The sequence below is a fragment of the Ornithorhynchus anatinus genome, chromosome 14, assembly GCF_004115215.2.
Source record: "Ornithorhynchus anatinus isolate Pmale09 chromosome 14, mOrnAna1.pri.v4, whole genome shotgun sequence".
Lineage (NCBI taxonomy): Eukaryota > Metazoa > Chordata > Mammalia > Monotremata > Ornithorhynchidae > Ornithorhynchus > Ornithorhynchus anatinus.
This window is the reverse complement of record NC_041741.1, coordinates 22,515,228-22,528,890: the sequence shown is the minus strand read 5'-3', so window position 1 is coordinate 22,528,890 and position 13,663 is coordinate 22,515,228. Positions and strand designations below refer to the sequence as shown.

Here is a 13,663-nt window from a genome sequence, read left to right as displayed (position 1 = left end):
TATACTGTTTTATGAAGCAATTGCTTAACTGAGTTATTCTTGTTTGTGTGTTTTTTTACTTATTAAGTACTGTCATCTTATATAGGATGATGATGCCGAAGCTATCCTTGCTGCAGACTTTGAAATTGGTCACTTTTTACGCGAGCGTATAGTTCCACGATCAGTATTATACTTCACAGGAGAAGCTATTGAAGACGATGATGATGATGTAAGTTGACTTGTATTCCTAAAGACATAGTGGTGATGTTTAAGGCTTTCTGGTGAACTGCAATTCCTAGCTTCTAACTTAAGAGTTTGGAATCTGTTATAGGTTCTGTCCTTCCAAAAGAGTAATTGGGGACAATTTTAGGTCATTTTCTGAAATTTCTTTTGATCCAAATCCATTTGGTATGCTTTGACTGCAGTAGATCTGGACAGTAAAGGCTATAAAATTCCTGAAATATAAAATTGTTGCATATTCACAGCAAATGGGGATTTCACTGGGGAATTCAAATCTTATTTTATGTTAGTTGATTTAGTGATGAAACTAAAATACATGATCCAATTTTGTATTGTATCAATCAGTAGAATATACTGAACCCCTAATGTGACAGCACTCTTTTGTGCTCATGGGAGAGTACAATAAAGTAGGTGAAGTGATCTCTGCCTCAAGGAGTTTACAGATGGCAAGACGTGTTTAAATCTGTATGTTCTAAATTACAATATAAAATTGGCCGGCAGAAGTGCTGAACTACTTAGGAGGATCAATCCATATTTATTGAGCGCTTACTATGCAGAGCACTATACGATGTGTTTGGGAGAGTACAGTGTAACACTATAACAAGAATGTAACTTGAGAAGAAAAATAAGTAATGGCCAGCTTCTTTTGAGAGGTGGGGGTCTGGAAGATCATTGATTAAGGGGAGGGCTGGAGTCTGATGATAACTGTGGTATTTGTTAAACGCTTACTATGTGCTAAGTACTGTACTGAGCTCTGGGGTAGCTACATGAAAATCTGGTCAGACATAGTCCCTGCCCGGCACATTGAAATGGGGCTCACATTGAAAGGGGGAGGGAGTTCCAAACAATAGGAGGAATTTGAGGCAGACGAGTTGTGAAAATGAGGCAGATTGAGAAGGTCATTTAGGGGGGAATGGAGAATGCAAGCTGGAGTATAATTGAGGATGAGGGTGGGTAGGTAAGAGCGCATACACTGAAGCTAGCAGTTAGGAGGTTCTGTTAGGTGTGGAGGGGAACAGAACCATCGAAAGAATCTCTTGTAACAGATTGCTGCTCTTGACATTTGCTATCATTTTTGCATGGCCTTTAACAATAGGATTGTTCCTTATTTATTGCCTTATTTAAAATTAGGATCATTAGCCCAGTCATTTAACAAGTGTTTGTAATACACCTACTTTATACTGTTCAAGAAGCTAGGGAGCGAATGACAGTTGATTATGGCCATAAAATATTACTTCTCTCTTCTCTCTTTTAGTACGATGAAGAAGGTGAAGAAGCAGATGATGAGGTACTTTTTGGCAAATGACTGTGTAAATCTGAACATTTTACTCAGTTAAATTTGGCCCGTGTCTTGTAAATGAAGGGCTGGAATCTTCGGTGGAGTATGTGTTCTTTTGCTCATCTTGAAAATAAGGCTCGTTTGGTGAAGGGAATTTGAAACAGAAAATTTGGGGTCAAATACAGAGAGTGGTTGTGGGGGTGGGGTGGAGGAGTGGGTGGATGTGTTTGTGTACCTGTACGTGTGGGAACGCATGTCCATATGATTCAGTAAGTAGAGGCTGGGCTGCTCCTGCATTATTTTGCATGTAGCTCCCATGAAAATGCCACCTGGTAGATGGGAGTGGGGATAAAATGGAAAGAGCACCCTGAGCACTGGGGTACCTTCCAGTTACCTGCCTCGCCACTTCCATGGATCCGTACCCTACGGCTCACTTGTTGAACTACCAACCCACAATCCACCAGATGCTTGGGCAGGGGAAAGAGGGTGGGGTTTGGGGGGGTGGAGGCCCAATGTTGAGATGCCAGTCTTGATTTCTTCCTCAGTGGGCTGTTACACAAGGAGTCTTATGCCCACATTTCACAAGTTCCACAGGGGGCAGTGTTCACATGATGTCATTAGACTGTCCCAAACCAGTCATTAGTGTTTCTTAAGTGCCTTCTGTGTGCAAAGTATTTTGGCATTAAGTGTTTGGGAGACTACCGTAGAGGCAAAAGAAAATTCCTGTTCTCAAGGAGCTTATAATCTACCTCAAAAACTTTCATAAACACTCACATATTGAAAGTTTCATTTTCAAAGTGATTCAATAACACAGATGCTTTAGAAAATTAAGTGTTTTTCATGTGCATGGTACTTTAAATTAGCAATGTTCTTTGACATTTATTTTAAGGAATTTCTTTTGTCTACTTTCTATGGCTAAATTTTAACCTTCTGTAATAAAGGAAGGGGAAGAAGAAGCAGATGAGGAAAACGATCCAGATTATGACCCGAAGGTGAGCGATATTAATAGTAACTTTATCGTGTGTGGAAAAAATAGGCACCTTTAACATAATTCTTCTTCCTAAGAATACTTAAAGTTGAGCTGTTGCCCAGAGTCGTGTTTTCAAAGTGCAATAATAGGTTCATCTTGAACTATTCTTGCATACATACATATCTTACGTATCCTAAGTGATTTTATTCCCCAAATCCCACTCTGCAAACTATTTAGGGTATTTTCCCTTGTGCTTCGGACCCATCTTAAGTTTCTGCAGTTAGGTTTCCATCATATTTGGTTCCTTTTTATAAGACTAGTTTCCCATTGTAGAAGCAAAAATGATTATATAATCATCTGGTAGTACTTGACACCTGGAGAAATAACACTTTAGTTGCACAATGAAGTAAGCTAGGACCTGAATTTTCCATCGTCTGCCTGATGCTGCTTGCTTTTTCAGAGGATCCAAAGGGTTATTTCTTAACATTAAGGGTGAAACTAATGATAAAGTATTTCCACAGTGAAAGTCCCTTTATCTAAATGTCTGAGTAGGGCTAAGTTTATTTAGAAGGGCATTCCTTAGTGTTGCAGATATGAGTGAAGCATCAAACCCTGTTACCCAAGAGAATTATTATTTTTAGTCATATTTACTGAACACTTACTGTGTGCAAAGCACTGTACTAAGTGCTTAAGAGTACAATATAATGTCAAACACATTCCCTGCCCACAACGAGCTCACAGTCTAGAGGGGGAGACAGACATTAATAAAAATAAATAAATTACAGATATATTGAGATTACATATATACTGTGGGGAAGGGAGAAAGGATGAATGAAGGAGCAAGTAAGAGCGGCACAGAAGAGAGTGGAAGAAGAGAAGTGGGCTCAGTCAGGGAAGGCTTTCTGGAGATGTATCTTCAATAAGCCTTTGAAGTCGGGGAGAACAATTATCTGTCTGATCATCTTGTATGTACCACGTTGTTTAGTGCAGTGCTTGGCACATAGCAGTAAACAAATATCACAACTATTGTTAGATCATTCCTGCCCACCCATCCACCTTTGCATCAAAAAGAAACTCCTTACCATGGGCTTTAAAGCATTTGAACATTTACCTCTTCATATCTTATCTCGCTGACTTCCTACTACAGTCCTACCATCTCCTAATACCTACCTACTCACTGTACCTTGATTTTGTCTATCTCACCTTCGACCCCTCGCCCACATCCCCTGCCTCTGGCCTGGAGCCCCTTCCTTCCTCCGACCCCTTCATATCTGACATGATCACTCTCCCCTTCATTAAAACCGTATTAAAATCACATCTCCAAGAGGCCTTCTCCCACAAAGCCCTCATTTCCTCTACTCCCTTGCACTTCATTCAGTCGTATTTATTGAGTGCCTACTGTGTGCTAACCACTGTACTAAGCGCTTAGAAAGTACATTTGGGCACACTTGGATTTGTACCCTGTTTCATCCAACCCTCAGCCCCACAGCACTTAGGTATATATCTAATTTATTTCAATGGCTATCTCCCCCTCTAGACTGTAAGCTTCTTGTGGGCAGGGCCCATGTCTACCAACTCTCCTACATTGTACTCCCCCAAGGGTTTAGCACAGTGCTGTCAACGCTCAATAAATACCATTGACTGATTGATTAAAGGAGCTTAGAGTCTGTTGGCTCCCAGTGGTATTGGCGACGCTCGGACTATTACATCATTTAAGTAGGTTACTCATGTTAAAATGTGTTACGTGTATTTATCACACCTTTCCAAAAATTAGTAAGCTACATCCAGTCACAGTGATGAAGCTGTGATAGCCGATTTGGCTGTCCATATTCTCAACAAAAGTTGTTGAAATACTTGGTGTGAAAGAGTGAAATTTTTTATAAGTTGCTAAAGAATTCCTAAAAGAGGTACTAATGGTTATTTTTGTGTTCTCCTTAACAGAAAGATCAAAATCCAGCAGAGTGTAAGCAGCAGTGAAGCAGTGTGTCTGTGGCCTTGAGGATAACCTGCACTGTAATAGCCTAAACACAACTATTAGTTACTTACAGCCTTATGTTTTGTAATTTCTTGGTAGAATCAAGTAAACAATTTTTGTTAAAGATGAAATTGAACGTATAGGAACCCGTTCAAAACATAGATTCATTCTACCTAGCATTTTAATAGTTTGATTTTCTGCCAGATACGTAGAATGCAGTAAACCCCTAAAGCATGAATACGTTCATTCATTGCTGCATAGTTTGGTTCTTGTGATGTCTTTTGTCACGTAGCTATTAGATTGCAGCCGTGGAAATGATCAGAACCGTCAACCGAGACCAATATTTGTTTAGAAAAAATCCTCTCCTAAGGAACCAACCAAAGTATTTTGTTTTTCCAGCCCAATAGTTTGAATGGGTTTTAAGTCTGCTTGCACTAGCTGTGCCTTCATTACTTTGTTATAGAAATGCAGTGACTTGTACTAACTTGGAGACAATTTTTGGATTTGACTACTTGAGAAGAAACTAGTATACGGTTAAGAATTTCCAGTAAGACCACATCTAACGTTCATAACTGTCTACTTGTTTATGGTATAGGTTTTTGTATTATGTGACATAGTGTTCTACAAAAAAGCCCAGTCACCATATTAAGGATATTGTTTACCACTGGGGTGTGAATAAAACCTAGTATTTTCAGAAGTTAGCCTCATCTTATTGTACTATGTCTACGGAACCCTGTTATTTAAGGTCTTTCCTTTGGGGTGGCACATATTAGCCTTCACTGGAAGTGGTCGGTTGGGCATCACCTGGAGAAGCCATTTCCAAGTTTTTAAAATGGCCACCTACTAAATAACTTAAATGTCAAGCACTATTTTGTTTCTCAAAGGATGACCGTGTCTTGCTTTCACTTACTGAAATAAATTCTTAATGGCTGTGACCAATTTTCTGTGTCACCTGGAAGGCAGTCCTGCATCTACCAATAACACGAGTGGCAGAGGGAAGAGACCGGAAACTTGAAATTACGCTGTTCTTTAGAAGATTAGAACATAATCTTCTGCAGGGAGCTGTGGAAAGGCCAGAATCTCTGGGTTCTCCTACTTAATATGGGAACATGTGCATGTCATTTACCCATACCTCTATTTGCCCATCTGTTAAATGGGTAGTGCTTTTTACTTACCTACCTCTCAGAAATGTTGAGGCTGATTAGGTTACATTATGTAGTTCTTTCTCTTTGAGGTAAAGGGTTAGAAATTTGAACCCACTACACAGTGCATGTGCTAGTTGTATTTGGCAGCTTATTAAATAATCAGACTGGAAAACACTGACTAACTAGTACCTCTTCCTAGCTGTGCACACGGAACTATTTTACAATGCCAGATTTTCCTGTGGCTCTTCCTCGGAGTCTCTGGAGACTAGTTGAAAGCTATCCACATTTCTTGCCAGCCCTTCTGGATGAATATTTACCAGTACAAATGAGTGATTACATAAATGATTGAGATATTAGGTCCTTTTTTTAATTTGGGAGAACAGAGCCACACTAAAAATACCTCAGGCTACTTACTGTTCATTTCTTGGTGATGTACTTCAAACTTATCCTGCAGTCAGTTCTTGAGATGGGAAGCAGTTTGATTCTGGGTCTTAAAGCAAGGAGTTATAATGCTTTACTTTACATAGTCCCGCGATCTTAGTGAGTCAAATTATTGGTATTTGCATCATGCCATCCGTTTACTATTTGAGAGAATTTAGTAGGACTTCTGGAAATCCCTAACTGCTCATACTGAAGTTGTGTATTAGCTTTGCTACTGGAAGGTGTTTATTTTAAATTTTTCTCTCTCCTCCCCTCCCCCCCCCCTCCCCCCCCCCCCCGGCCATCATTTTTCTGTGAAGCTAATTGTATTCCATGGTTCTCTGCATTTTTCTGAATACTGTGTTCCTTCACTGTTCCTGTTTCATTTCTGCTATGCCATTCTTGCCCTTAGCTCTAGAAAATTAGCTGTTTCCTTTAAAAAAAATCAGTAGAATCCTTTATCCTTGAGCTCTAAATGACGATAATGGTCAAGTGTTCAGTGGTTACTATAGGGGCACTAAAAATCAATTAAACTTCCAGTGTTTACATAACTGCTGCTTATAGGAGACTATGAAATGGGGCTTTTCTTGGTTCAAAATGGACAGTGAGCAAAACCTGTAAGTACAGCTTTTGAGCTATGACTGGCGGAAACATTCCCAAAACACTCACTTAGGTAAAATATTAAAACATTTAATATGCAAGTATTTCATGGCTTTTTTTTGAACTCTGGTATCAAGACCTAATTAATGGTGGATGTTGCCTTTATGTTCATTTTTAGGCCAGTAGATCCATATACTTTGAACAAAATTGGAGCTTCTTAATTTGATGTGGAAATGTGTGCATAATTGCAACTAGTCCGAATAACTACAAGTAGGAGTAGAACAGACAGGTATTTTTGGTTCAGAAAAGGATGTATTTGAGGGGAAAGACAATTTACCATATATTTGCCAATTGACAGGCATTGCAGATTTCCAGATTCTCATTCCCACTGAAATTTATCAATATGCAGTCCTGCTAGAATACTAATTTTGATATATTTTCTAGTTATAGGTGATGTGTTACTATAGAACATTGTCTAGAACAGTGTTCTGCCCTCGACTGGTAAACTAGACCCCACTAAGGGAAGTCAATCTTAAATGCATATTGGTAATTTTGTACCCTGATTGAAGCATCCAGTTATTAAAATTTACACTGGGAAAAAGACAAGGACTTGGCCTAGCATTCTTGTTTGGAAAATTCTAGTGAGCCAGGAAAGCCCCGTCTTGTGGCTTTCCGTACTTAACAAATGTGTGTTTTGATCTTAAGGGTCTTCAGAAATGGGCTTTGATTTTATGACAATTCCAAATTTCATCTGAAGCAGTGGTCCTGTGTTTTATTCACCTTTTTATTGCTAAGTCCTAAATTCACAACTTTCTAAAAGAATGACTCAATTAAACAGGTAGCATTTTAATTTGAGGAAGTCTTTGGACCTTCATAAATTGTAGCTGATTAAAGGCAGATTAATAATTCAGTCATGAACCAAAGCCTGATCACCTGGGTTGTTTTTAATTACCTGGAGATCCTAAGCATTGTTGCAGCTTGGTAAAAGTAGGTTTGATTATTCACCCAACAAAAATTCTCACCTGCCCAAGGATATTCAGTTCACCTACACATTTTTTTTTCCTGCCCACCCAGGTTTTCCTCTTGGTCCTATTTAGTACTGATTTACAGTACTGTTCAAATATGCCTGGTTTCCTTTTTGTTTTGACTTTTTATTCTCTTATTAGTCTGCCAAATAATCTTTTAGAATGAAGATTCCTTGAATACTTGGAGCTAACATTTTTTCATGGGAAAAATTGTGCATGCCGGCCACATTCAGCAACGGCCTAGCTTCCTGCCACTTCGAATGTCAGAAGACTTGAACCGAGCACGAGCTTGCCCAAGCTGGGGCAGGTGAAATCCTTAATGCGCGTGACACTCGGAGTAATTTCTCTGCCTCACCATTTGGGTTTGCTCTACAATTGTCAGCCTGCGAAACCAGGTTGGGTAGACCAAACTCAAGCAGATTCAGGGGATGTTCCATTATTGGAGATGAGGCCCTTCCAACAAGCCGAAGCACCGGTCCCAACCCTTGAATTCACCACGACAGCCAGCACCGTGAAAAATGGCACGATCCCCAGATTTGACGGCCCTCTAGATTTCCAAATGAGCCTTGATGCTTTGTCTGTGACATCTCCCCCGATAATGCCACTGAAATGCAGTTATCGTTAACTTAAATGCAGAGTAGTAGTGTATAGAATGATACAGATATAAAAAATGCATCTCTGAGAGACCTCCCAAAGTGAACCGATTCATATGATGCATTGTGTGATAAGGATATGACACCTTGAAATTCATTTTAGTGTTGATCATGTTGATGAATGGGTTGTTCAGTAAATTACATTGAAGGCATAATGAACAGCTGTGAGTTGCCATTCAGGATTGGGGAGTTATGATGGACTAGAGGGATGAGATTCAAAGCTTTAAGCTGGTCGTCCTGGGTGGGCTGAGAGAAATAATCCAAGCGATCCAGATAGAAGTGATGGCCAAAGGAGAAAACAGCATGTGAGCCCTCAGCAAGAACGGTAGTCAAGGATTGTGAACAGAAACACATTCTGGTATGACCCAGTTTTTGAGGTGGAGCGTTCAAAAATATGACTGGTGAAATGTAGTAAAGCAGTGGAAGAAAGGGCAGGCAAAAAGTGGGACCACACACATCTGCCATCAATCAGTGGTATTTATGAGTTCTCACTATGCAAAGCACTGTACTAAGCACTTGGGAGTACATTATAACAGAATTAGGTACAATGCAAAAGAATTAGCAAATGGGTACAAAAGTATGAGTGGCACATGGCCATGGAAAATCTTAAGCAGTTAACATTTTAAATCTCCAAATGATATTAATCATACTGTATAGCTGAGTGACTTGCCTTTTGAGTTACAAAGAGCATGTGCTTAATACAGTGCTTTGCACACAGTAAGCTTTCAATAAATATTCATTCAATCATATTTATTGAGCGCTTACTGTGTGCAAGGCACTGTACCAAGATTGAGTGAGAGTCAGATGATGTTGACAGATTTCCAGAGTATTGGTCATTAGTGACTGATTTAGGAGATTAAGGCACTGATGGGAAAGTTTAAAACATAAGAGCCCAGGCCCTGGGAGTCGTAAGGAACTCGGTCACTTATCTGCTGCGTGTTGTGACCTTGGGCAATAATAATGTTGCTATTTGTTAAGCGCTTAATATGTGCAGAGCACTGTTCTAAGCGCTGGGTAGATACAGAGTAATCAGGTTGTCCCACGTGAGGCACAGAGAAGTTAAGTGACTTGCCCAAAGTCACATAGCTGACAAGCAGTGGAGCCTGGATTCGAACCCATGACCTCTGACTCCAAAGCCCGTGCTCTTTCCACTGAGCCATGCTGCAAGTCACTTCCCTCTGTGCTTCATTTGTAAAATGGGGAGTTAAACTGAGCCCTATGTGGGACAGTGAATATGCAGTGAATTCTGCCCCAGCGCTTAGTACAACATAGTAAGTGCTTAAAAAATGCCACTAAAAAAAGTTTAGTGCCTCCAACATGTCTAGAATTCCAACGTCGTTTTCACCATCACCAGTAGCATCTCTCAAGGACCCACTGTGCACTAATCCACTAGTCCAGAACACTGCACTAATCACTTGAGTGAATACCAAACGGAAGACTTGCTCCCTGAGTCCCACAGATTAGACAGACACTTAAATTGAGACGAGGGAAGTAATAGGGCTAATAAGTAGTTAGGGGAAGAAATTTGGGAAAGATTAGAGATTACTCAGGGAAAGCCTCGGGGAGATGTGGTCTCAGACGCTTTGAAGATGGGGAGAGCTGTAGTCTTGGGGAGGGCAGGAGAGGCAAATACGAGCCATGGTGAGTAGATTTCCTTAAGGAGCAAACGACAAGCCTGGGAGGTGTGAGTAAGTAGGAGGGAGAGAACTGATAAGAGTGCGCTGAAGCAATGGTTTTGAGAACCTTCATCAAAAGGGGAATGGCAACTTTCTGAAGTTATTGAGGAATGGAGAAATGTATGGATTATGGAAAGCAAAGTATAGAGACTAGGAGAGGAGTGAAGGCTGATATGGTAGACATTTTTGTGACTATTTTTCCCAATGTGATTTGTTCTTCAGGTGCTTCTCGAGTATTTTTTGACAACTAGAGTTTGTCATGTTGAATTTTTGTCTGCCATCATGCTGGTCAGTGGACTAAAGTGATGCCATCTGTCTTAGGATAAATAGTATTTATTGACCACTTACTGTATGCAGAAGACTGTACTAAGTGCTGTACAGTACAAGAGAATTGGTATAGACACATTTTCTGCCCACAAGGAGTTTACGGTCTAGAGGGGAGTCAGACATTAAGATAAACCATGGATATTCAGAAAGTGCTGTGGACCTTGAGGGTGGAGTGCATTAGCACATGCTTAAAGGGTAGGACACAGAGGGAAGGGAGTAGGAAAAATGAGGGCATAGACCAGGAAGGCCTCTTGGAAGAGATGTGATTATAATGAGGCTTTGAAGGTGAGGAGGAGTGTATATAGGAGGGGAGGGAGTTCCAGGCCAGAGGGAGGATGTGGGATCTGTGGTAAGGTAGACAAGATTGAGATACAGTCAAAGGATCCATTCTTTCAGTTGTATTTTTTGAGCGATTACTGTGTACTAAGCACTTGGGAGAGTACAATATAACAATGAACAGACACATTCCCCGCTTAGAGGGGGAAACAGACGCCACTCCTCCTCAGTTTGCATCTTCTCACATTTCCACGAATGAAGGTCATTCTGCCACGGCAAACTTTCCCCCTTATATTTTTCAAAGGTGCTTAGAGACCAGCTGCTCCTCCTTTCTCTTTCTTCCAGCTCATTTCGTCCTCTTCTGATTTTTCCAGCAGGCAACCTTCATCCACACCGACCTTCCTGCCAGCATCTGTAGCTTTGTAGTTTTCATATTTGCAAAATTTATGGGGCTGCCCCTTTTTGCTGCGCTGAAGAAATTAATAGGCTCCCATGGGACTTGTTAAGGAGTGGGCGTGTGCTGAAATAAAACTAGTATTTTCTGGACTAGAGCCAAATCTCCCCATCCCCTTTACCCTTCCTATGGCTCACACCACCTTGCTTTGCCCAGTTTTTCCCTCATTGAGACAAAAAAAACCAAACCCCTATATAGTCCCATATAATCTCCTAACGGTATTTGTTTTAGGCTCTAATAAAAAGCCTTGATGGACTCTCGATTTTTCAGGGACTGCTCCCCGCCCGCCCCCACCCCCCACTGATCTTTTAGGGGGAGGGTTCACTTGAGTTGTTTTTGTTTTTTCTGTTTTTGCTTACACTCCAGTTTGTTAATGCTTGATAAAGGTTACCCCAGCCGAGAGATTAACTGATAAACACGTCAAGAGGGACACAGTTTTACAGAGCAGAGACGTTGGGAAACATATAACCAATCATGCTCTGCGCACAGTAAGTGTGCAGTAAGTACCTTTGAAGAAGTGCAAATAAACAGAATAAAAATAGATACAATAAAAATGCCTTTATTTTCTTCAGTATGGTTTGGACAGATGGAAGGCGAACATGTCCTCAAATCTCATGTCCTGCGTAGTGGAAAAACAAAAGACTAGGACTCTAGGCTTAAGTCCCTGCTGCTGTTTGTCACGTCCATGGACTTGTTCCCCAACTGTAGAGTGAGGATAACAACCATGTCTCCCTCCCTCTTGCATTGGGAGCCATGTGATTTCCTTGTAATTTGCACTTTGCTTGGCACAGACTAAGTGCTTAGTAAATACATTTCGTCACCACTTTAGAAATACACCTCAAGTCGGCTTAAAATCGCTTCTTGCCTATACAAAAAATTGTCCATGTTGACAGGGGACAGGATCACGGCTGAGAGTAGCGGGAGGTTGGCATCCTGTGGGAGTTAGAATTGACTATTTCTGTGTGGAAGACTGCTGGTTTTGAGTCTAAGGGACCAGGAGGACACAAAAGAATGGTTAATTGAAAAAACCATAAACAAAAATGCAGAATGGCATATGGGAAAGGCAAGAGAACAATCCAATCTATTCAAATAAATAATGAAGGTTATTTGTTAAGCACTTAAAGAACAACAGTGTGCATCTGGAAACTGACATATGCCATGAAAGTATTTTTGATATTCACTGGGCTACAGTTAATGCTTCCAATGAAAATCAATGAGAATTGATTCTCCGTATCCTCAAAACAAATGTGTTCCTTACAAATCCTCTTGGTTTTTCCACTGTTCGATTATTTACAATTTGAATCTTTTATTGGTTCTATGACTTCCAGGAAGAACATTGACAGGCCTATGATTTCCTGGGTGAAATCGCTAGTGTTAAAAAAAAATTTTTTTTCTCTTTTCCTAGGAGCTTCGCATTTTTATTTGAATTGCAATTCAATTCAATCATATTTATTGAGTACTTACTATGTGTAAAGCACTGTACTAAGCACTTGGGAAGAGTACAAGAGTTATTTCTCACATTACTAGTCTTTTTTGAGATCTTCATAGCTTTTGGCTTCTGACAAATCTGTGAATGAGGTTCAATGAGCCAGGAACTTTATATCAGCTTTCATTTAGGACATCATTCACTAGTTATTATAATGTTCTCTTGAATCCTGCATTCTGATGTGAAATTTTTATGCCCACTTCATTGGATTGTAAATCCCTTATTGGCCAATATTGTTTATCTTTTAACTCTGCATTCCCAACTCTTTTAACTAAGCTTAATTAAAAGTAACTCTGAAAAATAGTCTTCAGAGTCCCTATGCAAAGTAATGATTCTTACAGCTCCTCATTCAAGCAGCATGGCTCAGTGGAAAGAGCATGGGCTTTGGAGTCAGGGCTCATGAGTTTGAATCCCAGCTCTGCCACTTGTCAGCTGTGTGACTGTGGGCAAGTCATTTAACTTCTCTGTGTCTCAGTTCCCTCATCTGTAAAATGGGGATTAAGACTGTTAGCCCCACGTGGGACAACCTGATTCCCCGTGTCTACCCCAGCGCTTAGAACAGTGCTGTGCACATAGTAAGCGCTTAACAAATACCAACATTATTATTATTATTATTAAGTAAAACTGGAAGAGTCCTCGGGTTTCTCCTGGTCAAGATCCAACCTTAAAATTTATGGCCTGATGGAGCAAGGCTGAACCTGGGAGTTAGGGGATCTGGGTGATAATCCCAGATCTACTGCTTGCCTGATTTATGACCTTGGACAAGTTACTTAACTTCTGGGCCTCGATTTCCTTATCTGTAAAATTGGGATTTAACTATCTCTTCTCTCTCCTGTGTCTCACCTGATGAGTGTATATCTATCCCAGTGCTTGGCACATAGTAAGTGCTTAAATACCATAATTTTATTTTGTGCCTGAAGATAATGAAAGACCCAATCTCTGGCCTTGAGGTATTTACACTCTAGTGGAGATGAGGCATAGATTGCCAATATGCATAAGCTAAAAAGAGCATAAATATGATAAAGAGAAAAATAATAAGCAGGTAGATGAATGATATTAATAAACTGAATACTTAAGAGTGTCAGGGTAAGCAGATGGATGACTTGACCAAGAATATGGGATAAAATCAAGGGAATTCCTCTTGGAGATGGGGACAAG

General features: G+C 40.3%; 1 protein-coding gene across 6 annotated transcripts in view; it reads left to right on the top strand.

Moving 5' to 3' along the window:
* Positions 1-5,378, top strand: part of NAP1L1 (nucleosome assembly protein 1 like 1) — a 35,400-nt gene extending 30,022 nt beyond the window's left edge. For 5 of the 6 annotated variants that reach the window (XM_029078665.2, XM_029078663.2, XM_029078661.2 and 2 more), the window contains 4 exons: positions 86-208; positions 1,475-1,507; positions 2,440-2,490; positions 4,410-5,378. In XM_029078665.2, the coding sequence (XP_028934498.1) occupies positions 86-208; positions 1,475-1,507; positions 2,440-2,490; positions 4,410-4,445 (243 nt within the window). In that variant the 3' untranslated portion in view covers positions 4,446-5,378. The other variant, XM_029078664.2, reaches the window with a different exon arrangement.
* Positions 5,379-13,663: the final 8,285 nt, after the last annotated feature.